The sequence below is a fragment of the Protopterus annectens genome, chromosome 2.part2 (genome assembly GCF_019279795.1).
Source record: "Protopterus annectens isolate FY-2018-M chromosome 2.part2, PAN1.0, whole genome shotgun sequence".
Taxonomy (NCBI): Eukaryota; Metazoa; Chordata; order Ceratodontiformes; family Protopteridae; genus Protopterus; species Protopterus annectens.
In genome coordinates this window covers 147473624-147500304 of record NC_056730.1, presented here as the reverse complement: position 1 = coordinate 147500304, position 26681 = coordinate 147473624, and the positions used below count along the sequence as shown (strand labels likewise).

Genomic DNA, 26681 nt, shown 5'->3' with positions numbered 1-26681 from the left:
TCCTTTGACCCCCCCCAGACAAAGAAGCTGGAACAGTCCCAGAGTCTTCTACAATACTGAGCTACTGTTCCACCATGTCATCTGAACTGGATGTCTGCATAGCCTTCGATGTGCTAGGATCCACACTCCTGGCGGCTTCCATACTGGTACCCACCGAGGGAGCAGACCATACCTCCGGTCATACAGTCGGGTTTTCAGCAGCCTTAAGGGGTACGTCGGAGGGAGTAGGTGAGGCTAAAGAGGATTTGGGCCTAGCCTTGCTAATCTTCCTCTTAACAGATGGCTCAGCAGCACTTGCGGAACTTTTCATAGCGTCCCTAGCCAGGCATTTGAGTCTTTGGTTTTCTAAATAAAGAAAGATTCAAGGCTGACTGACAACTGTGCAATGTTTTAGGAACAAAGGCCTGACAAATAAAGCAGGCCCATTGGTCATGATTAGGCCCTAAACAAAATAAGCAAAGCTTGTGACTATCTTTATGTGGAATTTGCATTCCACACCTACACTTGCCCTTTCTGGATGACAGTAACAAAAACAAAAGGCAGTAGCAATATATTAAATCCCCTATGGGGTACTTATCTGAAGCTGGAAGACGACACCAACAGTATCTAACTGCAGACTGAACGTACGAGTCAACCTTTCCAAATGGCAGTGGAAAAGTTCTGAAGACTGTATGTGTGTATGTCCTTTTTATGGCTGGCATTGTCTGTGCCTTCATGCGACGTCCCACATACAGGCAGTGACTCTAAGCTTTTGTATACAGGCCAAAAGTCAGTTCGATGGGCGGAATACTATCCATATATAAAGAATACTGCAACACTGAAAAGAAGGACATCAAATAGATATACAAACCTGCCTTTTTCTCTATTCACATACAAGTTCAAAGCCGTTGATTACTTTAGTCACACACAGGGAAAAGATGACAGAGATAAGGTCGATATAGGTGAACAGTTCACCTCATTTTAAAAGACGGCCCCACCAAATAAAAACCTATCATTATTTTCTGAAACTGCAAGTCATTCATGAGATCCATGTCTCCCTCAAAGGTCAATACTGTACATAGAGCTGGGTACTTCTAAAAAAAGATGACAGTAAACACAGTGGTTTTAAACATTTACCAAGCACTGATTTTTTTACAACTTAGAGCCTTCACAAGTAGAGACTGCTTTACATTTAGTGATCATGCCAAATCATATAAGTAGTGAAAATGAGAAAGACGGTTTAAATTTGCAAACTGCAGAACAGTGAGTTCTTGAATGACAGATACCTTTGGCTGCCGTTAGCATGGTAGAAGCCAACTCACACTGCTGAGACTCAATATGACTAAGTGTGAACCAGCGAGGATATCGGTTTGGGACAACGGATGCAATGTGGTGTGAGCGAGACATATCTGCGGTCGGTGCTGTCGACTCCAATACAAGTAACCTGCAAGGACATAAGCCAATGACACCCATTAATGTTAAGTCTTACAGTAAATTAAATACAACAAATGAGGTTTAACTTTTTTGTAATGACAAAAGATTAAACATTTTTTTTTGCAGATAAATGGTTGTCTTGCAGATTCCTTCTACTGTTTCAATTTTGTTTACAGCAAAAAAAACTGGCAGCATTTAATCTTGAGAATAATAAACTATGTCACTACAAAAAGCATCAAGGCTGGGAAGCAAAACTAGCCTCCATTTTTTGTGACATCCTATATACAGCAATTTTTCTTAGATACTAAGATACCAGGGATCTTAACTGTGACCTAAGCCCAGCTGATAAACAGTACCCATCTGAAGCAGTAAGAAAAAATCGGCCTGTGTAAATGTGAAAAATGCATATGATTTGAAGGTCTGAATTAGATCCAGTCAAGCATATTTATTATTCACACATTTTTGAAAATCTCATTTTCAAAAAGCTATGAATTATTTAGCAAGGTTTCAGCACAGGCTGCCTTGTGATTAAACACTGCCTGGAATAGTCCCCCTGAACCTGTACTTCAGATGAAAAACTACTCCCATTACTAAATTAAAAGTGTCTATTGGCTCACCTGCTAAATCGAATTTCTTTCTGCCTAAGAGTAAATACTTCACTTGAACATTTTCTCTTGAGTAATCCCCATAAAAATGCAGGTGTATAAATATTACAGAATATCCACACACTGAAGTAAAATCTACTCATACCAGTTTCCTTTGTACTCGATAACAAAGAATAAATGCAAATCTGAAGTCAGACGAATTTAGCTCAAGCTTTGGACAGCAACGCACTCCAGTTATGAAAGAACTTACTATAACCACCATGTAAACCGCAGTCATAAACATCAAGCATCAAAACCTCATAAAAAGAGATATTTTAGCTAGCAGTAAGTGTTAGGAAGGCATTACCTGTCTACTACCCTGTTTACAGTTGATTCCGCTACCTACCCTATCTCATCTTCATCCCATCACCTCCTCACTTCCCCTTAAAACATTCATCAATAATCTGCCAGCCATGCCTGTCTACTGGGATTTTAGGTACCACAAATTAGGCTTGTTAGCAGTACAACTGAGGCAGCCCCTGTCAGTAACACAGGCATCCTACAGACCCCCACTGGGCAGAATGAAGTTTGAGATGGTTGCAATCAGAATGAAAGAACAACTCTCAGGCAAAAGGCACACAATAAGGAATTTCAGTCAGTTAAGGTGCTTAAGGTCCTTTATCGGCATTACGTGTCACTTACACAGTCCCTTTGTACGTGCCATGAGAGTCAATCAGTGCTGCCCAGGCTGCACAAACCTCTTAAAATATTCTTACTCCAAGCCTCTTAGTGTAGATTCTTGCAGAATGTCCAGAGTTTTGCCTCATATTTTTGGTCTGTTCCTCATAAAATGTCTGGTCTTCTGTCAAATCACTGAAAACTGAAGCTACTAAACAATGACAGACATTTGAGCTCCAGAGTTCTTATCTTTCAGAAAAGCATACCAATGCAAAATTTGTCATTCCAGCAACTTTCATAAATTTCTAAGAGCAACAATTAAAATTTGTCCCTAACTTTGGGACTTCGTTTACCCATTTGGCTTTGTCAACATTTCTTGTGTTCGGAGGTTGAGATGTATGCCCCATTCACAGTTACTTTGCCCTTCCATGGGCAAACTACAACCAGAGAATAAAAAGACAGACTATTGGATATATAAGAGTAGGTCAATGAATGGTTCATTAAAGTATCAAGCTCAGCTGTAGAGATCAAGTAGCCATCCAGTATATATGTCAGTGACCTACAGATTGTAGCAAGAATCAACAGGCTACTTTACCTCATGTGTGAGTCACAACACGCAACTAGGAATCAGAGAAAATCACAAGTCCAGAGCCACAAGTTATCTCCTCCCTCAGAAGTAGAATTTAATGGAGCACCACATACACCAATGGGTGCCTTTCACGCATTGCATGTTTCCAGAAAATTACTGAAACTTCTACTGTTCAAAATCAGGCAATGGTAAGCATTCCTTAAAAGGCCAAACCTTTATTCAAAAGAGAGCTACCCCTCCCCCCACTGTAAACATACACTATATAAATGTTAATTCTGCCTTGGACCTTGGAAAGTTGCATTTTAAACTGTCAGGAAAGACTTTTTTTTAAGGCAGACGCTGTAATAGCATTTTAAAAAAGACAAAGCAAAGACAAAACTTGCTGTACTGTACTGAATACAAAAACAGACTTTATACATACACACACGTACATTTGAAATGGGTTATGGACACGTGTTCTACACATATGTAAATATACATATAAGTACTTGTATACATATTTATAATAAACAAAAATATACCAGATAAATGCCTATTACATAAATTCAGCACACCTAATGCTAAAGGTACCTGTATGCAGCTTTCCCTTACAAAAGTCTGGTTGCCTCTCTGCTTCAGAAGAGTGGTGCAAAGTTTAACACCTTACATGCCACTCACAAATAAGGAAACTCTTACATGCGACTTCAGTGAATTTTTCCAAGTCACTAATAACTTACAGTAACAGCTGACAGTCACATTTACAGCTGCCGGCATATGACGGCTAGTATTAACTAAACTACTTGATATTGCACAGATATAACAAAGTAAAAGATATTGAACAATTAGTTTCTACTGTGACTTGAAAATTTTTATTGATGCCAAGCTAGCTGTCACACTGCAGGAGGATGGGCATGTCCGAGACCGTGGTAGTGACCATCAGGGAGCAAAGATGTTACACACACACAGGCAGATTTACACACATGTAGTACGTGCACACTCTGCATCCATGATCTCCCCATTCATACCAGCCACCGGTCACATCAAACAGCTGTCATCCACCATACAAGCATGCATGCGTATGCACACACACACACACACACACACACACACACACACACACACACATGTAGTACGTGCACACTCTGCATCCATGATCTCCCCATTCATACCAGCCACCGGTCACATCAAACAGCTGTCATCCACCATACAAGCATATACACACACACACACACACACACACACACACACACACACACACACACACACACACACACACACACACACACACAAAACACACATGTAGTACGTGCACACTCTGCATCCATAATCTCCCCATTCATATCAGCCACTGGTCACATCAAACAGCTGTCATCCACCATACAATTTTATTTATTTATTTTATTTTATTTTATTTTACATTTGTTAACCGGGCTAGTCTGGCTGGATACATGTCCATTTTCAGCAGAGGCCCGAGGAGAAAAGCTCCACTATTAGACTAAGACAATACATGAGGAATACTTTACTAAATAGATCAATCTTTTTTAACAAAAGAACAAAAACAAAACAAAACAAAAATGTACAAGGACAAAATACAGTTTGTCTTGACTAACTTAACTAGGTTACAGTAAGATTATAATCAAAGTTCACATCATGTGGCTGAGGAGATAAGCTCAGGCACCAAAATATACAGTTGAGTTAAGGATATTTGAAGTGTAGGTACATAAAATTAATCATTGGTCAGAAGGTAGAGGACAGAATTGGTAATTAACAGAGTGAAAGAAAGCTAGTAGTTAGAAGTGTTAAAAAAGCAAGTTAGAAGGTAAGGAGGTATATTGGTAGTAAAGTTAAGGGAAAAAGGGATAGGAGGAAAAGGAAAAGTGTGGGTAGAGTATGTTTAGATAAGGTAATGGTATTCTATCAAGTTAAATGTTAAGAAAGTAAAGTTAAAAAGGAGAGTGAGGTATATAGGCAATGAGATAAGGGAAAAGGGTGAAGGACCAGAGAAGGGGGCTAAAATGTTAGTCTAGGTAAGAATGGGAGAGTAAAGAATGAAAGTAGCAGACTGTTCAGAGTAATGACCAGTAGTATGCTCAGTCAGGATTAGAGCAGGGGCAAAGCCAGTGGATTAGTAGGTGGTTTTTTATCTGTTTTTTGAAAAGGTGACATGATGTTAGGGAGGTCAGTTCAGTGGGAAGTTTATTCCAGTATGAACCGATAGTGTTTGCAAATAGGGAATCACCTGATTTATTATGAGATTTCAAGGTAGTAACTAATAGCTTGTTGGCTGATCTGAGTGTCTTGAGATTCTTATAAGGTGTGATGACATTATTTAGTATTGGAATGTTGGAAGGGTAATGAAGAATTTTGAAGGTGATGATTAGTTGTTGTAGGAGTATAAGGTTTGGGAGTTCAAGCCAGTTGAGTTTCTTTAAGTTAAGACAGTGGTGAGTTTGGAAAGGTGAGCCAGTGGCAAATCTGGCTATACTGTGGTAGGCAGTATTCAGTTTCTGAAGATTACCCTTAGATAAGTTGACATGCACACACACACACACACACAGACACACACTCACAAACCCACTCATACACTGTCCCTATGCCCACACAATCAGTCATGTATTTCCATATGCACTCAAAGTACTTCTTACCTAGACTGATAATATGAGCAGGATAAATCTGTCCAGCTTCCCCTGCACAGATCCCTCCCCCCACTGAAATGCACTGGTACATGACATTACCTAGTGTAGTAAATTTACACATTTTTTGCACTGCTCTTCTGGGTGACCTGCATAGTACAGAGTGTGACTTTCATACTATGCAAGTATCCCAAGTCTGCAGTGCACTGGGTGATTTAATGGGCTGTAGTTCCCACCTCTTGAACACTGGATTTTTATGGCACTGACACTCACTGCCTGATACTGCACAAATGCACTACGAGGCAACTTTACTGATAGGAAGTGGGGCAGACTGCCTAGCGCACAAGCTGCTCGGTGACTGCCTAGAGCACAAGCTGCTTGGTGTGGCTTTGCATATTAAGCAATTTGGCTATGAATCCCAGCCACAGTCATCATAACAAGAAAAGAGAAAGAGCCAAAGGTCACAAAACTGGAAGCCATTAGTAACATTAAATCTCAACAGGTTTTCAAATATAAAATGTATGTACCACAAAAGTCAGTGCCCCAGAACCCCTCCCCACTCCAAAATGTTTCATTAAACTGGAGGTAAAATTAGGAATAAGACAATCACGGTAAAAAGAAGGCATTTCAGTTTTTTTTTCTTCTATGCAATTTTGGCTCCTGTGCCTGCTAATTAACAGACACACCCTACATCCATATCTTACATAGGAACTTCACTGCAGAAAATGGATAAAGGTGTCTGGAAAGGGACATAAATCAGGAAGCCACAAGGGTAATATATGCCCTCGAAGGCATATGCGATGGCTAAGTCAGCTGGACAGTGAAAGTGGTCTTCCTTCCCCATGTGACTACATGGTTCCACATAACACAGCTGAAGCCTACCACCAAGCAATGGTTTCTGCAGCCTAATCTCCACCTCCAGGCTATGCATTTTCAGTGCTCACCCTCCTCTGAGGGCTTTCTCTGCCCCACCCTACTTCCAGGAAGTTCATGCTCATCCTTCTTGGACAGCTCCATCATGTGCACAATCTGGTAACTGTTACCTTGACCTAGTCAGGGATTTGCCCCTGTATGCCACCAGAGCTGGCTATGCATGACAAATATGTCATGGCAATCCTCCACATAAGGGTAGGCAACTTTAGGAGATCTTCCCTCTCTGAAGCTTTCAAATGCCTTTCATTCTTTGAAGAAAAAAAAAAATATCCAGTAATGTCATGCCTTTACCTCATATAGCACGACTTTACTAGTACTTTGCCACTCGTCATAAAACTTGTTCCCTAAACCTCGGGTACAAAATACTGCATGTACAATGCACCTTCATATAATACACACATGAAAGTGTGTGTTTGTATGTGTATATAAACATATATGCAAGCATCTCTCTCTTCTCTCTCTCTCTCTATATATATATATATATATATATATATATATATATATATATATATATATGTATATAAACACCTACGTGTATATATATACATGTATATTTGACACTGAAAAGGTCTGTGTCAGGGCAAAACCATGTCCTGCAGTTTCCTGCTATTTCAGTGTTGTTTGGAAGGTAAATGAATGCTAAATGGTAATCTTTATAAGCCCCAATTACCCTCCAGAGTGGACCAAGTACCTCACAATGAGTGCATACGACAAAGGCAGAAGAGTAAAATCTCCACTGTTTTGAGTATACAAGGCAACATATTTTAAACAGATGCATCAAACCACATCCTAACTTATATATACAGGTATGCTACTCTATACAACCCCAACCTAGCAATTTGTGCACCTACTGCTACTCAACTGGTGTCCACTGGGTGACGCTTCTACATCTGTTTTTCCTCTCTCTGCTGGTAAGTTACTCTATTTACTTTCCAGACACACTGCTAAAGACAGAAAACCTCCAATCACTCAACTAACCTCACCTGGCTGATCTCGCAGGTGCTGTGTCTAGTACTTGTGCACAGGTTAGCCACAATGTAACTAAGCCTCCCAACCTCTTTGCCAATGGAACATGCATGCTTACCCCTTGTTTAAACTTGTTTATGCCCTATCTCAGTTGGCAAATTCAAACAAAATAAATACCCCATAGGCAAAACCAATTGAGATTTTAATTTGCCTATACTAAATCTGCAGCACAACATGGAAGTGGCACAGTTTTAAGTTTTTAGATGCATTTTTTTTCCAACCAAGTATACTGTTACTACACAGCATTGCAGCAGCTTGGGATGTGATTTCTTCCCACAGTGGTGCAAGATCCTGAAGATGCTGTTTATTTAACTCTCACATACCACTCTCTAAAGTTCATACCTCTCAACCTCTTAGAACAAGAAACCTGGACAAAAATAATGGGGGACAAAGGCCCAGAAATAGGGACAGGTTTTAAATAATTGTTCTTATAAACTTAGAAAGTTGCTAGAATAAAAGGTTTTGTGTTACCATGCATTTTCTGAAGGATATGAAGTCTGAAACTCAAATGTTTGTTATAATTTATTCAATCATCAATGATTTGCCAGAAAACAACTTATATGAGGTACAGACCAGATAAATATGAGGCAAAATCAAGACATTTGCAAAAATCTGGGCAGTGGAGAGATACACTAAAGTCTGTAGCAACTTCTCTCCAATTGAGATTTCTCCAGAAGAATTCTTTGGATTTTTCCTTCCAGAAATTAATTCACCTCACAAGGTCTGGCATTAAAACTTCAATTTTCAAACCCTGGACAACTTCTATATCTAACCTGCCACCTTATTGTGGAATATGAAAGACTTATTTTTATACCCTATATAATCCTTCCTAGAAAATACCCTGCCAACACTTACAAGCCTCACTTTATGAGGTTTAGGATTTTTGCATGTTGAGTGCTTGCAAAGATATTTTTATACCTTAAGTAGATTTCAGAGGATTTCTCTTCAAGGTAGATAGAAATGCTGGAGGTGTGGTGAGGAAGACAGGAATACCTGAAATCTGTTTTCAGAAATATACTGAGTTGGCAGATTTTAAAAATTCCCTGCAGAAAACTTTGATCACATTGTTGGGGGAACAAATGGTTGTAACTAATGAAACAATTCTTTTGAGCTGGGACACAAATCTGAATTGCTTAGACATAGTAGAGCCTTACTGGGCTTAATGCTGTTGGCTGCCCAAAAAAATGATTACTAAAAATGGGAAACAAAATCTAAATCGAGTAAATGAAGTACTGACTACTGCAAAGGACATAAAAGAACTGGAGGCTGGATCTTTAGTAAAGGAAAGAAGCACATTTCACGGAAACACATTTTGTAGGAATAATGCATACAGATTGATACTGAGGAAAATGAGGTTTAGGGGAGGAGCTGAGCAATTTATGTAATGTCGGTATGAATAAAAAATTGTTTGACAATTTAATAAAAAAATGTTAGCAATTATAGTAATCTTAAAACACATCTTGGAAAGTTGGTCTACAATGATCAAAAGACTACCGAGGTGCACATATGACATCCATCATGCACTGAGGCTTGTTTTCATTTATAAAACTCTCCTTGCTTCATACCAGTTTTTAAATAGCTAATGACTACTGACCATTCTTTATTATACACAAAAGTCCAGGCTTAAGATTAAAATAAGAACTAGAATGTTTCACTATTGGAAAAGGCTAATACTCACAATATAGCTATTGTCTTAACACCCCTCCAAAAGAAAGTTTTCAAATGGGCCCTAAAATTGTCTTAAAAGTGAACTGGTCATGTTCTATATCAAGTATAAGAAACAAACCTTTGGAGTTGATATTGCCACATAGTTTTTGATGCAAAAAGTGTGTTGTTTCTGCATATTTTGCTGATGTTCCCCCCCTCTCAGATCTGAAAATCTTTGCCATGACATCATGAAAGACTGAACCCAAAATTTCTCAGTACTTAAATTAATGTATAGATTACTATATTTCCATGTTAAAAGCATCAGAAGTAGTTTCTTATTTCCTAGAAAGACAATCTGTTAACTAGTTCTTGCTCATGAAACTCATCACACTGAAAATTAACAACTGATGTAGTGGTGAAACTACCATGTAAATAAGAAAGAAGTAAGTTGGTATTGATTACCCATATCACATTGGGGCTGTATGTAAATCACAGCTCAGTACCTACCCTGGTGTCATTTTGTGAATGTTGTTAAAGAGAAAAACTGAGTAAACCGTGAACAACAACAACAAAAAATCAAGCAACACACTACTGTTTTTTTTTTGGAAAATCAATTGCAACTTTATCATGGGTACAATGGGAAATGAAATTATTTGTAAAACAAATACACTTGTAAACATGACTTTAAGAACAGGAAACAAATGTTTTTATCACACACTATCAGCACCCAGTAAAACTTAATTTTATGTATTGTTCAGATTTTTTTATTACAAGCGTTCCTTGAAAATGCTCCTACATTTTTTCTTCGCCAGATAAACCTCTTATCTTTGCCAAAATCTAAACCTCAGAACTGGAGAAAAGACCTTTGCTGTATATGGTCAAAGTAATCACCATACTCTTCTTCATCTTTTAATGGGGAGAGGCTTCAACTGAGAAATATAAATCTGCTAGAGCTGAAACTCGTTAATCAGAGTTTTCCATAGAAAATGACTACCTGTGTCGTTTCTATTTCCATGTGTAATCTCTTCTCCACAGTTTGCATACTTAAGTAAAGGGTGGTGGGTGAGGGCCTGCAAAAAAACCTTTTTTATAGAATTGAATAGTTGAAGATTTGACTTTTTTCATCTAGCTGAACTTTCTTACAGTTGAAACTTAAGAAAATGTAAGGCTAACATCCCCAGTACTTTTAGAAAAACTTACTTTGTCAGTGGAACTAAAAAGACAGAATTCTCAAATTCAGAATTTTAAATGTAAAGGAAACAGTCATCACTTACATTGGAGGTTTAAGCAGTTTATACTACAAAAGGTGTGAAATACTCATACATATTTCTTAAATACGTAGAAGACTTCCTCCATCCAAGTGCAGCTAACTCTGGGCAAAACTGCAATCCAAATTGTAGCTTGCTACAGATCCCCCACCATGCCCCAGGATTTCCACTCCTCTTTTCTTGATATACTGGAAAATATTAGGGTTCAAGCAAACACCCTAATAATGGGTGATTTCAACTACCTCACCATTAACTGGAAAAACTACTCATGTACCAACTCCTTCACTCAACGCTTTCTGGAATTCATAAATTCCAATGCCCTGGATCAACGTAGCCACATCCCCACCAGGGGCAACAATATCCTAGACCTAGTCATTACCAACATGAGTGACTGGTGTTCCACACCTGAAATCAACTCTTCATTGGTCAGATCCGACCATAAGCTAATCACCCTAGATATCCGCATCCCACCCCCAACAACCATTAAGGAAACCATGGTAAAAAAATTCTACAAAGCCAACTTCATGCTTCTTAAGACAAAAGTGGTGAACTTCATGACACCCGTGCAGATGGACAATACAGTTACGACTGTTGAATCCTACACAAATGCACTCTATATGCGCTTACACCAGTGCATGGATTGTGCTATCCCAAACAGAATCAAGACGCTATCCTCTAAAAAAAGGAAGCCAATCTGTTGGCCCCCTGCCATAAACAAACTCTACAACAGAAAGAAGAAACTGTTGCAAAACACAGTAAAATCCCATGAGTGGAGGAGCTCCCTGGTCAGCCTCAGTAAGAAGCTGAGATCCCTTATAAGATCCTCCAAAGCTAGCTACGAAAACAAAATCGCCACTGATTCTAAGGGCAACTACAAAGCATCCTATAGCTATGTCAAGAATTTCAATGGCAACACCCAGATCTGCTCTGAGTTACAGCACAATGGCACACAAAATACAGCACCAACTGATATTGCCAACATCCTGGAAGATAGGTTCAGTGCTAACTTTACCCAACTCTCACCCCCTAAAGGGCCCATATCCATGCACAGTCCCTGTAATCACATCTATGCAGGTAAAAGTTGCACTCCCTAAAACCAAAAACACAGCATCCATGGGACCGGACAACATCCCAGGCTGCATTTTACATGAACTTCAGAACGAACTGGCTCCCCACTTAAGCACCACGTTCAATCATAGTCTCACGTCAGGCTTTGTGCCCACTGAATGGTGCACAGCAACAGGTATCCCACTCCACAAAGTGGGAGCCACCACTGATCCTGGGAACTATCGCCCTATTAGCCTGACAAGCCTGGTCTGCAAGGCCATGGAATGTATCATCATGGAACTCATAAACAAAGACATTGATAACCTTGAAACTCTGGACCCCACCCAGTTCGGGTTTGTGAAAGGCAGATCATGCCTTCTGAACCTGATTGAGTTCTTTGAGGCAGTCACCAAAGCTGTAGACGAGGGTAAGGTGGTTCACACAGCCTATCTTGATCTCGCCAAGGCTTTCGGACACCATCCCTCATTCTGGAATTATAGCTAAACTCACTAACCTAGGTATAAATCCCTACGTTACAAGATGGGTTGCCAACTGGCTTACTGACAGAACCCACACTGTAAAAGTTGCAAACTCCAAATCTGACTTCAAACCAGTGACAAGTGGAGTACCACAGAGTTCAGTCCTGGGACCTCTCCTGTTTGGTATCACTTCTCTGAAGTACAGGCTAACACAGAAGACCTCTAGCTAACAAAGTTCGCAGATGACTGCAAATTAGGAGCCATAGTCGAATCCCCAAATGATGTGGACATCCTACAGAAGGGCCTCACGGAGACAGATGCCTGGTGTCAGAGGCATGGCCTCAAGCTCAATGCCAAAAAGTGCACTGTCATCCCCTTTGATAAAAACTCTGTACCTATGAACTACCACATAAACGGCAGTCTACTTAACGCCGAATGTGTGATAAGAGACCTTGGGACCCAGGTGGACAGTAGTCTCTCCTTTGATAATCACATTGCCACAGTAGTCAGGAAATCCTTCTATGTGGCAGACCTCATCGCAAAAAGGTTCTCATCCAGGAAAAAAGAGGTCACTGTTCCCCTCTACTTGGCACTCATTAGACCCATTATAGAGTGCAACGCCCTTTTTGGAATGTACCTCACAAGACATCTGCAGCAGCTGGAAAGGCCACAAAAGTACCTCACAAAGAGGATTACTGGCCTCAAACAGATGCCCTACATGGACTGTCTCAAATAACTCCAGCTTTACTCTGTAGCATATCACATACTCCAAGGAGATCTTTGCCTAACATATAAAGCTATGTTAAACCCAGAGCTGCTGGAAATGCTACACCTAAAGAAATCCCAACCCCTCCGAGCTACATGCTCTAGGGACCTAAACCTTTTCACCACAATAAACAGGACATGCTGGAGGGACAGATTCCTGTCCCAGAGACTACCTATACTCTGGAACAAGCTACCCATCTATGTCAAGCAAAGTTACTCATTAGCACTCTTCAAGAAAAATCTTAATGAGTGGATGGGAAATAGGAAATACACCCCGGGGATCACTTCTGTGGCTCTGCTTGACAGGGGCACAGGAATTTAACTTTTTTGGGTGGCGTAAGCCAGGGAACCTTGTTGGCTAGGCTTACTTAGGCCCTTGGGCTGATAGCCTAGTACCTACCTATGAACCTATGAATACAGTAAGAATATTTTCAGACAAAAATTAACCTCTCCATGTAGTTTTCTTGTTGTTACTTTCCAATCAATTCTGCAGAATTAAGTCATCTTCAGCCAGGTGATACATTTTACTACAACTTGAAATACATCGATAACTTTGTAAACATGCATACATATATCTATTACTTTTTTCATTGCTAATAAATGTTTAAAGCTATACAGTTTTACAAACACAATAAGTTTGAAGGTGTGCATATCCAGCAGTTTTTAATGCAGACACATGCAATGAAATCATTTGGTCTTCAGTCTCCAGCTTTTCAATGTGGAACACAATCTGCTCAGTGCTCATTCCTTCATGTTGTGATACTTGCTTCTTGAATCTCAAACTTTTAACGATGACAGTGATAACAAAAAACTGCTTTAAAAGTATGAAAAACAAGCACAAAGTAATGCTTCGGGAGGAACGCAAGAATGCTGGGAAGCAGCAGACATACAACCATCACAGAAAGAAAGGGGTGGGGTCACTTTGTAATGGAATTTAATCTGGATGGTGTCATATCCAGAAGATGCTATAGGGGGGAATGACAGGTACATTCAGAAAAAATATATATTTGCAACTACATATGAAAATCAACATATTACTTTCTTCTGTCTTTGTTAGCATGGTTTAATATAAAATAACATCAAAGACTCAATGTGATGTTTCAGAAACAAAGCACTTTCACTTTACTGCTAATAAATTCAATGAATTATAAACTAACCTTTTGCTGAACAATGGTATAGCTTTCAGAAAAATACAAGCCTTATTTTCATAAACTGGGAATAAAATGTACAGCATGACAACAGTACAGATGAAGGTCACAGAGAAATTGTAATTTACAGCTAGATGCAAACACAATTACATTTAAGTCAATATAAATAAAACATTTGAGAATCCACCCAAACCCTTTGTACATACCGCATAGCTCTCAGTGCAATTTTGTACGCCAATTCAGCATCATGAGGTAGGAGGGATGTGAAAAGATACTTGGCAAATGTGTGCATTGGAACACTTTCTCGATGGACAATTTCACCTAAACCACTATATGGCCCGGCTGTTTTCAAAAAGGGAAGAAGGAAACAAAACATCATTTCAGATGAGTTATACAAAGAAGTCTTTTCAGGTTACAAAGTCAACTCCACTAATGTCACAAGTAGTTTATATACAATGTCTGTACGAGTTGAAATCATAACATGATGAAGTCTGAGAGCTAACAGTAGATCTCAGTACTACATACCATTTACAGCAATCTCAACCATAATATGTCATGTCACTTCACCCTAAACAATCTATGAACCTCACTCTACTGTTCCCTGCCCATCACTCCAATATCTCCATCTGTAAATCAGGCAGAATAAATGCACAAAATAAAATGTAAAAACATATGCCCCAGGATTTAATAACGCCTACACTATGTACACCGTTCTGAGTGAACAGACAACACAGGTATAGCTCACACCTTCATCCTAATTTCAGTTTTCCTACTGACTTTCTTGCAGCTTTAAATATTGACAGGGATACATAAATGATACCACAAAGTGTAGGCTACACATACACTTAGTATAATCTTTCTGAGAGACTAGAAAGCACAAAAATCTGGTAGGAATGTTCTTGAATACATACTGTGTACACTTAGTGTAGGCTTTATTGAATCTGACCCATGTTTATGCACACATGTACATTTATTTCCGAAGATGGTTTCTGGACTGCTTATTTAGCTGGCTAGTGTGCTGATCACAATGACCCTTTACACAATGCAAAAATACCAAGTTATCCCATTGGTTCAATTCCACATTTATGCAATCTGGTTGGTAGTTTGTTCTCTAATCGTTTATAGGTAGAGGTCCTGATTTGAGGTACTACATTGGTTGACTATCTCACTGGCTTATACATGTATTCCAACTATATGACTGGATGTTCACTTCCTAGTTCCTTACTGGTTGAGGTTTTGATTTGAGTCAAGACATTGGCTGTCTATCCCATTGGTCTATCTTTAGATATTAACAACTTGATTGGTTGTTTGTATTCCATGTTACATTCATTCAGAACAGACATAGTCTTTTACCTTTGTTCACTATCACAATGCTGTTAACTTATTGTTTTTTTGGCTTATTCTAGCTTGATGACTGATTTGTGAATGTTCTTAACATCTGTTACTCTTACTGACTGTTTTCATCCATTATTTTCGATTTAGAGGTTATTATAGGAAATACACAGCTATTTATTTATTCTATATACATCTTGGACATATTTTCCTAAATAACAAAGATAAATCTTTAGTTGGAGCATTTTATCTGTATATACAATACTATAATTTTAACTAACCCTTCAGCCAAACCACCCTGAATGTGGTATGGAATGCTGTCTGATTTTGGAAGCTACGCTGGGTTGGGCCTGGCTAGTACTTGGATGTGGAACCACCTGGGAACACCAGGTGGCATAAAACTGGGGACTTTGTTGATTTTCATTTGCTCTTCATCTCACTGGTCTATTTTTACATTTGAACAATTTGATTGGTTGTTTTTTCTGCAGTTCTTCATTTGCTGAGATTCTAACTTGAGTTATGCCATTGGCTGATTATTTTATTGGTTTATACACATATATAAACAATATGATTGGCTGTTCGCTTCCTAGTTCATTAGTTGAGATCATGATTTGAGTTATGACATTGGCTGTCTTTTCGATTGGTCTGTTCTTTGATTCAAACAACTTGATTGGTGGTTTGTATTCCATGTTAAATTCACCCAGACTAGACCCAGTTTTTTACCATTGCTCACTGTTTGCTATAATGTCACTGGTCCTTTGGCTGGTATTAGCATGATGATTGGTATGTGAATGTTTTTCACACCTGCTATTCAGTGATCATTTTTACGTATAATTTAGTGATTTAGAGACTATTATAGGAAACGCATAGCTATTTATTTATTTTATATATGTTTTGAACACATTTTTTAATTAATAATGATAAGTTTTTAGTCTGAATATTTTAGCAGCATGTACAACACTACAGGCTAAATGACTAATTTTAATTGGTATTTCAACATGTTTTTATTGGTTGATAACTACAGAAGACAAATGCAACTGGACAGGATTTATATAAATACTTCTTGTTTGCTCAGACACTTTGAATTTGAAGAAAGGTGGAAGCCACCTGAAAGCCCTCATTCTTTTATACTTATTATTTTTCAATAAAATTGTTTTATGACTACAGCTGTGGTAACTGCACGGGTATACCTTGGGATTTGTATCTACTTCTTACAGTGCTGCTCTTTGGGTACCGTGTACTACATTCCTTTTTTGTTTATATATATATATATATATATATATATATATATACACACACACACACACACACACACACACACACACACACACACACACATATAGACATTACATACACATATACATATATATGTGGATTCTCTGCAAAAAGGTTTAGACTGTGTTTGGTCGACTGCTTTATGATTGACTAAACAGCTGATCAGCAAGTGCCAGAGATCGCACAATTCCCGTGGTTAGGGAACATGCCTTTACCCAGTGTTAGTGCAATCTCAGAGTTAGTATATATAATTAGGAGGGGGAGTGGGGGGCTGCAAAAAAACAATGTTTTTTTTTGTTATTGTTGTTAATTTTGCATGTGGCAAGGCGGTTTCTTGGCACATGCACAATAGTGTGTCTATGTTGGCTTTTTCAACGTTATTACATCTGCATTTCGTGTGTCAGTGTTGGGTCCATTTAATCTGTACTACTATACATACACACACAAAATACACTGTTTTGTCTTCCCTTTTCTCCAGATTGGTATGCTGATATGATTGGATCCTGTAAAGAAATGTACTGCTCCCCTAGAAGTGTTTCATTCTCAGCATCTTTAAAAGAAGCAAGACACTTGATTACTAAAGTTTCATGCCAAAGGGATCAAGGATTTTAATGTATGTATTACCACTCAGACCAAAACGATTTAGGCTGATATCAAAAGTAATGACGGTGCCTCTTTTCTGTTTTTTTTTTTTAAATAATCCAGTGGCTGGAGCCAGCCATACTGACAAAAACCTGATTTGTAAAGTTCTGCATGCTTGAAGTAGTACAAATCATATAAAACAGCACCTACTTGTTACAGAATATAAAGGCATGAAAGAAGATGCCTCCAAACAACTTTTAATATTTAGCAGCTGCCTTATTGGGGAAGCAAACCTTTCTTTTACTTGCCACAACAAAACCAGCTATAACAAACTGCTCTATTCATTTTCAAAAGGAATCTAAAATGTCCTCCACCTTTGCAGAAGTAAATGAGATATCAGAAAGCACACACAGATCATACTCATTTTATGAACCTGCTACATTTATGAGGTTAAAAAATGATCCAGCCTATTTCATGGTCAACTGTACCCATGCTAATCAAAGATACCTGTGAGGATTTACCAGTGAACAGCACAGCCCCACTGCCATCTTTACTACAGTTTGTCCTAATGGTTTTCAAGTTGAGAACACTTTTACTTTTTTTTAAGACACATAAGGTTTGTAACAGTTGATCAAAACCATGTTTCTGCTATTGAAACTTGTAAGCCTACTCATAATTGTCGAAGCCTCAAGTTCTTGGACACTGGAGTCTAACAATGTTTATGTAACAAATTATAAGCGCTCTACTACAGTTGAAGCAGCAGTCTCACCAAATTATGTAGAATTTGTGGATCAGTTCAGCCTGATAGTGCACAAATAGGGCATCGATTTGTGCCACAGGAAATCTGAGTTTGGGGAATGGATGAAGTGGACGATAGACATTTCCTAATCTGGGGGGATAGTGATTGGGGAAACCCAGTGCCTGTGAAACCTATGCTGGAGACTAGGAGGTGCAGACGTCATCTACAAGGACTGCAGGGGGTAATGACATTTCTGATATCACTGAAGTAATGACTTCTTAAGGTAGGGAATTTGACTGGTCACCATAAGGACAATGATTCCTGGCTCTGAACAATGCAGTTCCTCAGTGGATAAAAATCTCCCTAGGACTACAAGTGAGTTAGTGTCAAGGCTGACTTCTTGAAGAGTCAAGGTGGACTCCTGATGAAGGGCTATGCTTGGGGGTACCTGAAAGGTGTAATTAGGGGATCTGGGGTTTGATCAAGTGTGAAAGCTAGAAGAATGGCTACAGGGTGTGCTGTGCCAGTTGGAGAAATATTACAATTAGTAGATCAGAGTTTTCTTCAAAATCTTCTTCTCACAAGGTAATGAGTAGAGTCCCAAAAAGTCATTACAACCTAAGGTGCTCTTCAGTGGTACTGTCTTGCTGCATGCACACATATATGTGTTTGTAACATCCTGCAATACCAAAAACTAAGCAGTAACAAGGCAAATAATAGGGATACATCATAAACAAAGCAAGGTAGGAGTCTACCATTTGAGGTGTTGGTAAAGAGCAAAGCAATACATTTAATACAAAAGGCTGAAGCCAGCTAGCAGCAGACTTATTGCTGGATATGTACAACTGTGTCCTGACATTTCTGTAGTAGTACTATGATGTGCTACTGACAGACGGTAAAGGACAAAACACAACCTTGAAGACAACCATTTTTAGATCAGTGAAGATGAAGCTCCCATTTCAATGAAGATGAAGATGACATTCCACTAATACTCTACTGCTTTTCATTGATTAACAGAATCCTGCCATCATGATGGTGTAACTGCTGGTGTAGCCATTAGGTTTTCTGCGCATGTCTGAAGATGGTGGCAAATGTCTGCCTATGAACTCCCTTTGGTCTTCAAAGCTTGGTTATTTTGTTGTTTTATTGCTCTGGGCTTTGAATTTATCATCCTTTTAGTGAGTGCACAGTTTCTGGATAATATCGAGGAACGGACTGTAGTGGTGTGAATTGAATGCTGTCATCATTTCAAGATTCTCAGTTATTTTCTGGATTTTGGTTATATAGAATGTTATTTTACATCAGATATCTACAACTTATTTATTTTCATCTACGCTGAAGTCTTTTACTTATGGCAGCTTGTAGAGGATTAGTCTTTGATCAACTAAGACTGCTTGGGTGATGCTATGTTTTAGAGCTAGGACTACTTTGTCAATTGGGACTCAGATGTAGGCTTGGATACTTTTACTGGAACATGTAAGACAGCCAACAAATGGGTCATACAAACCAATGGTCTGCCGACCTTTTACTCTCTGTTGGAGTCTTCATCCAAGGGATGTTTAATGGACATATCATTGTTGCTTGTTTTAGCAGTGAAGTTACTACTTACTTGCAGATATTTAATGTTTTTTATTTGGTATTGCAAAACTTTATTTATACAGCATTTCTCCTTGTAACTTATGTGTATTTATACGACCCCCCCATTAATATTCAAAAACGTGCACGCTGATTGGTCAGCGTGCACGTTGTAAATCAGAGTTATAGTAATGGAAAAAGGTCTGGTCGCCCAGACTTTTTCCATTACTATAACTCTTACAGCAACACTGTCTCACTTTTTTTAAAGCTGTCTCGCTATGTTAAACCCATTTAACACAGCGAAACAGTTTGTAAAAAGCAACGGAGATCTTGCTTTCTTTGTTGCTTTTTTCAAAACTGTCTCACTATGTTAAATGGGTTTAACATAGCGAGACAGCTTTAAAATAAGCAACGGAAATTGTGCAAAGGGGTAAATCAAGCCCGAAAATAGGGACATACAGACACAAATAGGTACATCCTAAATCAGACATAAAAATAGGAAAGTTCCTACAAAATAGAGACAGATGAGAGGTCTTTCTTAGTTTAGCAATCATGAATCAAATGTTAACACACAGTTATTTAATACAATCACAGAACCATCTATCTCTCAGTAACTAACAACTAAAAGGTAAGTTCAGTTTACCTTCCCAGTAAACAGCTGAAAGGGGTAAAAAAGATGCGAGTGGCATGGGAGGATGGCAGGTGAGGACAAGGTGAAGAAGAATGACTCAACAATGAGGACAGCTATGAGGCATGTTAAGATGCTGCTTATTACAGCAACGAGTTTTAGGAGCGAGTAGACGTTATATAAGACATCAGGCTATATGCTCTGGAACTCTGGGAAAGAGTTATCCCTTTCGGCTGTTAGGGAGCGACTCCCAGAGCTTGTAGACTGGAATGGAGAAGCAGTAATGATAACAGTTTATTTTGTGGAATATGTATGGTTTAACAGGAAGGAAGAACAGAATTCAAGTGGCAGACTGACGAGTGGACTGCCAGTCTGCCAGCAAAGAAACTGACAGTATTCTGGTGAAAAAGTTTGTGCACCACTATGTAATTAATTAAATGTAAACAGTAAGGTTGTAAGCACGGGTATATAACATAAAATACAAATTAAAACAGTGAACTACATTTACCCAAGAGCAAATCCCACCATGGGGCCTACCCAGTAAGTATATAATTACAGTTAAACATAGGTGGACAGAAACTTTCTTTATATTTCAAACAGGATCACTAAATATAATGGACCTTTTGCATTAATTAACAAACAGCAAACTGATGACATAAATTTTGACACAATTTGCATTAGAGGAAACACACATAGAAATAAGGAGACATTCATGAAAGTAAAGTAAATGTGTTGGAAACAACCCTCTTTCCTACTGCGTGTGACTAAGCAAAAGCTTCTCAACTTTGTAAATCTGTTTTCTCAGCAAAAGAAAAGAGTAATTCTTAAGTGTTGCTTCTAGCAATAAAACCAGCCAGTGAGCTGGGTTTTGCTGAATGCTTTCCTACGGGAGTGTACAGTACACACAAAAATGACACTGCAAGCATCTAGACTGTTGGTAAATAACACTGCCAACCTCAAGATATTTGTAGTGTGAGACTTTCTCATGACATTAAGCCCCTGAATAAACACACACCACTTTTCATCTTTGGGTATCTGCAATACCTCAGGAATCCACTGCTTGATGAAAAAAAAGAACTGCTGCTACTTCACAAGCCTTCATTAGTCCAGTAACATGAAATGCAGAAACTGTGAAATCATTTTCCATCTGCTCAAGCCAGTATGAGGTTTCCACATTACTTTTGACAATTTCTGTCACTAACGACTGGATCTGCTTGCCCACATCAGCCAACATTCTTTTACTTTTTACTTCTCCCATGTGGGCTAAGGACTTGAACTACATGGACATTCATGTTGTTTATTTCCTTTGGAGCTGTCAACAGCATACAAGTGAGACCTACACTATATTCAAACCAAGCTTTCTTTTCTGCTACAAGGCACATAAAACAGTCTTGAGACTAATATGAAAATGCAGAATAAGTCATACTGCAAGAACAAACCACATGTTAAATTCAGTCATAAACAAAAAGTATAACTTAGCTGCAAATATAACATTTTAAACTCTGCTAACTGAGCAATGTGGAAGTATGCCCACTCAATAGTAACTCTAGTTAAGAAAACAAATATAGAAACCAGACAGAAAACAGAAACAAAGGGGTACGCTGCAGTTATGTAACAGAACAGTGTAGTAATAAACAACTTTAGTGAGTAACCTAATCAGAATCCCATTAGTAAATCATCAAAAAGGCCCTGCTTTGCTACAAATACACTTTTATGCTAAAACAGTGACAAAACACATAAATGTAAGTATAAAATCATGGAAGGAGAATGTTTTTTTTCTAATTTTACTACAATGTTCAAAGGCATTCCAATATGACGAGGTTGTCCTGATGGGTTTCAGATCAAAATGCAGTAAGAAAAGGAAGTGACTGTCAAACTTTCCTTAAGTTATTGATCTTTGAAGGAAGCAGAAATTCAAACCACTATAAACAGCAATACCAAAACTCATGAAGCTAAAAATACTTCCACTGATTAAGTATTTACAAGTTTTAGCTCAAAAGAGAGAGAGAGATAAAGAGAGACCTTTCACAGCTCACCATACATCCTGCCGGTGTTACTGCTGAGGTAGCTTACTACAACTGATGCACCATTTAATGTAGAGAATGATTACAAAAATAATAAAATCTACAAATGGGAAACTATGCACATACAAATAGGAACAGCCACTGCAGATCATTAGCAATCAGAATATGTTACTCAGATACCCCTAGACCGACGAATGTAGCTAAGCATACTCTCTGTACTCAGCAAATTACATTTTTGGACATCTCAGAAATATCAGATACTGAGTTGATAACATACACATAGCCATCTAGTCTAATGTCTTACAATACAGAGTTTTATACAACATACAGTTACAAGTGTGTAGAGGCAAAACAGCAGCTGCAAGATGAATGCACACTGATCAAGGGATCTCCCACTTTGAAAACTACAACAGTTAACTAGGCCAGTAAAATTATCAAATGGGATAAAAGTTGATTGCTGGCTTGCAATTACTCTATCCACAAAGAAGTAATTTTAAGAAAGTACAGGAAAATCAACCAGAAAAAAAGAAAATGCTTGAGCGATACAAAAGGAGTAGATAAGAAGAATCCAGGGTATTTGGATTTGAACCAGGGACTGGTGTTGGGAGATGGAGATGATCAGGAAGAAGACCAAAGCATTGTGAAATTACTGAACACACGGGGAACTGCAAGTAGCGCTCACATTAGCTATATGACTAGAAATGTAAAATGTGGCCCTTAGGTGACTTAGAAAGACTGGAATTCTGTTGTCTGTGTTAAACTGGTTGGTGAACTATAAAGCATACACACCTGTTTAAGTTATTACTGTACAAAAGAACGCTGAAGGGATTGAAGAAGTAACTGTAAGTAAAACAGTTTTTGCTCTTATTAATATGTACTTAAAATTAATTACATAAATGAAATGTTATATTATAAAGCACTTTTGTATTATGTGCAATCAGGGGTAATTTAAATGTGGGGTGGTGGAGTCCTATCACTGACTGCTGTATATGCTACAGATTTTAAAACAAGAAAGCAATTTTCTTAATTGTAATGTAGTTGGGCTTTACACTGTAAAAAAGTATGAAAGGTTGGAAAGGAGCAAGTTAAAGTTAATATAATGTTGTGATCTTGGGCTGCTGGGGTGGGGATATAAAAGTGTACTTATTACATTACATATAGAATTAAAATAAAAATCTCCTTAGTTTTAAAGGGGTGGATAGCTAGATTAATGTCCTTGGTTTAAACTACAGGCAAGGTTTTGTTAAGCAAATAGGTTTGTAAAAAAAGACAAAATGATAAAAGGCAAGAAAGATGATAGTCTTCTTATATCTGCAACATCATTAGTTATTTTTTCCATTAACTGATGTTCTGTGTGAGACAAGAAGGCTACTGGTGCAAGCAATTAAACATGATAATTCTGAACAGTGTGTTCTGATTGAAATTTACAAAGATTCTTTAACCCATAAGTAAAGCTACTAGCTGCCTTTTTTTTTCAATCTGGCATGGCTTAGTGGCAAATCACTTTGTCTACGGTGTGCAGGGTATTCGGTTTGAGCCTAGCAGAGGCTGTTTACTTTGTATCTGGCATGGCTTAGTAGTAAACACTTTGTCTATTGTGTGCAGGGTCCTGGGTTTAAACCTTGCAGAGGCTGTATATTTAGGGTTGGGAGGGTGACCTAATGGTTAAGATGTTTGCCTTACAAACACAAGGTACAGGGTTTGAGTCTCACAAGGGATAATTGGCTAGGCTTAAAATGGCTCGCAAGGGCAGTTAGCCTAGTACTAATCTATGAACCTATGAACATTACCAACTGCTTTACGGCAAGCCGCCGGCAGGTACAAGCAATTATCATGAGACCTCCAAACTCTCTGTGCTGACAGATATGTTTGTGGTAAAGCATAATTAACATTTAAATGTACACTGACAAGCTGTTCAGTGAAATATTAAATGAAGTTTGAAACAGTGGGAAACTAATAACATCTACACATGTGTGTGCATATCTATATTTACATAGATATATATATATGTGTGTGTGTGTGTGTGTGTGTGTGTGTGTGTGTGTATGCATATATATATGTATTATATATATATATATATATATATATATATATATATATATATATATATACACACATATAGATACTGTATGTATATACACATATATATGTTATATTGTGTCTGGACTGAAAATTCTTAATGTCAGACTCAAACACTGAAAAAAAATGTTCAAACATAAAGCATACTGAATGCAAGAAATCACAAACTGAAAAATATTGAGAAGGGAAAACCATTTATTCTCCTGATATATATACTAACCCCCCAAACACTAGACACAAATTTGTCTGAATAGTAGCAGTGTTATGGGAAGGTTTTTATTATGGTAAGGTGCTAACTCTGCCCCTTCCCCCAACCCTATCCACACACCTTACTGCAATAAAAACTTTTCTGTAACACCGCCACTACAGAAACACACTCACACTAACACTACATCTATCCCCTCACCCAACCCTAATGGGGATATTAAAATACACACACTTGCACACAAATTTACATCTATCCCTAACCTATCCATGACCATAACCCTAACTCACAACTTCGACATTTGCACAGCTCAGCTATCTGTTTCATCAAAATAAGCAACACCCCAACAAATGGGACGTTTGACAAAATGCAGGGGAACAATCTATGAATATGTCTACATACACACACACACACACACACACACACATTATATATATAGAGAATATATATATATATATATATATATATATATATAGAGAGAGAGAGAGAATATATATATGTATATATATATATATATATATATATATATATATATATATATATAGATATATAGACTCATATATAGAGATGTAGGGCAGCGAGTTGAATGACAGCAATACCAAGATGTGTGTGGCCAACACCATTTGGTTGAATGAAACAGATGGTAAACAGGTGTGCAAGAATGACTATCCCTGTGTAGATGAATATTCCATTTCCCCAAGGATTGTGCAGTCTTAGAATTTGTATATATAATTAGTCTTAATACTTTGTCTCTTCAGAGCATAATTTTACTTTTTATTTAAAGGTAAGTAGTGGAATTTAGGGCTAAAACTTTATGTTTACTGAAAGCATACAAGCTGCTTTTACATCTGGAAGGGGAACACAGATATGAAAGGAACAGACTGCAGTCAGTGTAAGTGGGAACATAGGTCATAGCATGCTTTTCTGCATGGGTAACTTTTAAAATGTAATGCCTGTGCATACAGCCACTGATTTTGGGCAACTGTTTCTATCTGGCAGGGTACATAGATCTGTGTGTTTACTGCAAGTTAAAACAGGATGTGGTGGTTCTGAATCTCTATTTACTTTTTGTTTGAGTGTTTTTATTGAAGCAAAAAGTCTTGAAAAATGTGACATAGGTTCAAACTGAAACAAGAAGAAGCACCTGCATAAGAGATTAGCCTGCCAAACAGTATGTGTATGTAAGTTAAATGTTTGAAATATGCATTAAAAAGAACTGACATGGATAATAGTATGGAGTAATAGTTTTCTAGCATAATGACTAATCTGTCGATGTTATCATGAAATGTAAATGGCCTTACAACTACAAACAAATAGCAAAGAGTACCGAATTACAGTAACAAACACAGGGTACATATAACACCTGGACAGAAACGAGCTTGTGAATTTGACAAAGGAAAGATTTCATGGTGGGCACTGAAAAAATATCAGGAACAAAGGTAAAGGGGAGTAATAACACTGATTGCTATAATGACTCCCAATAGTGACAGAAGAAAAAAAAGGACAATGATAGACTTGTGATAGCAAGACTTTACCGGCAGGGGAGAAAAATTACACTGGCATGGACTTACACTCTAGGTAAACTATTAGATCTGCAATAGTGAGAATGTATCAGTGGGATATGTAAGGGAAATATAACAAAGGAGGGCAGACATCTGAAGAAATATAAGAGAATATTTGGTATAGAAGACTGAATTCAGCAGTAAGAATTCACACAGAATGTAGATATTATTTCCAAGGTAGAATAACTGGGTTAGGCTGGATAGAAATTAAATTTCACAACATCAGGGGTATTTTAATTGAAAGCTTTGATACACATCCACTAAATATTTCAGAATGTGCACTAATAAAAGCCAAAATAAAGATGCAGGGTAAGGAAGTAAAAGAGAAACACTGGGACTTTCCAACTTACCTGTTAAAAAGATAGGCATTTAAGGAGCACCTGCAGAGTGCTAAAGAGAAAATAAGGGGGTATGTGGATAATATGCATGAGTTAAAAATGTTGCTACTAACCAAGTATTTTGATAACATCTCCAGAACACAAAAGCTTTTA

At 38.0% G+C, this 26681-nt stretch overlaps 1 protein-coding gene across 1 annotated transcript in view; it reads right to left on the bottom strand.

Moving 5' to 3' along the window:
• The window catches only part of ZSWIM6 (zinc finger SWIM-type containing 6), an 867641-nt gene that overhangs the window by 41560 nt on the left and 799400 nt on the right, over positions 1 to 26681 (bottom strand). Inside the window, exons 10-11 of the mRNA XM_044063817.1 lie at positions 14396 to 14531; positions 1266 to 1423 (exon numbers count right to left, since the gene is read on the bottom strand). Of these exons, the coding sequence (XP_043919752.1) occupies positions 1266 to 1423; positions 14396 to 14531 (294 nt within the window). The remainder of the gene's footprint in view (positions 1 to 1265; positions 1424 to 14395; positions 14532 to 26681) is intronic.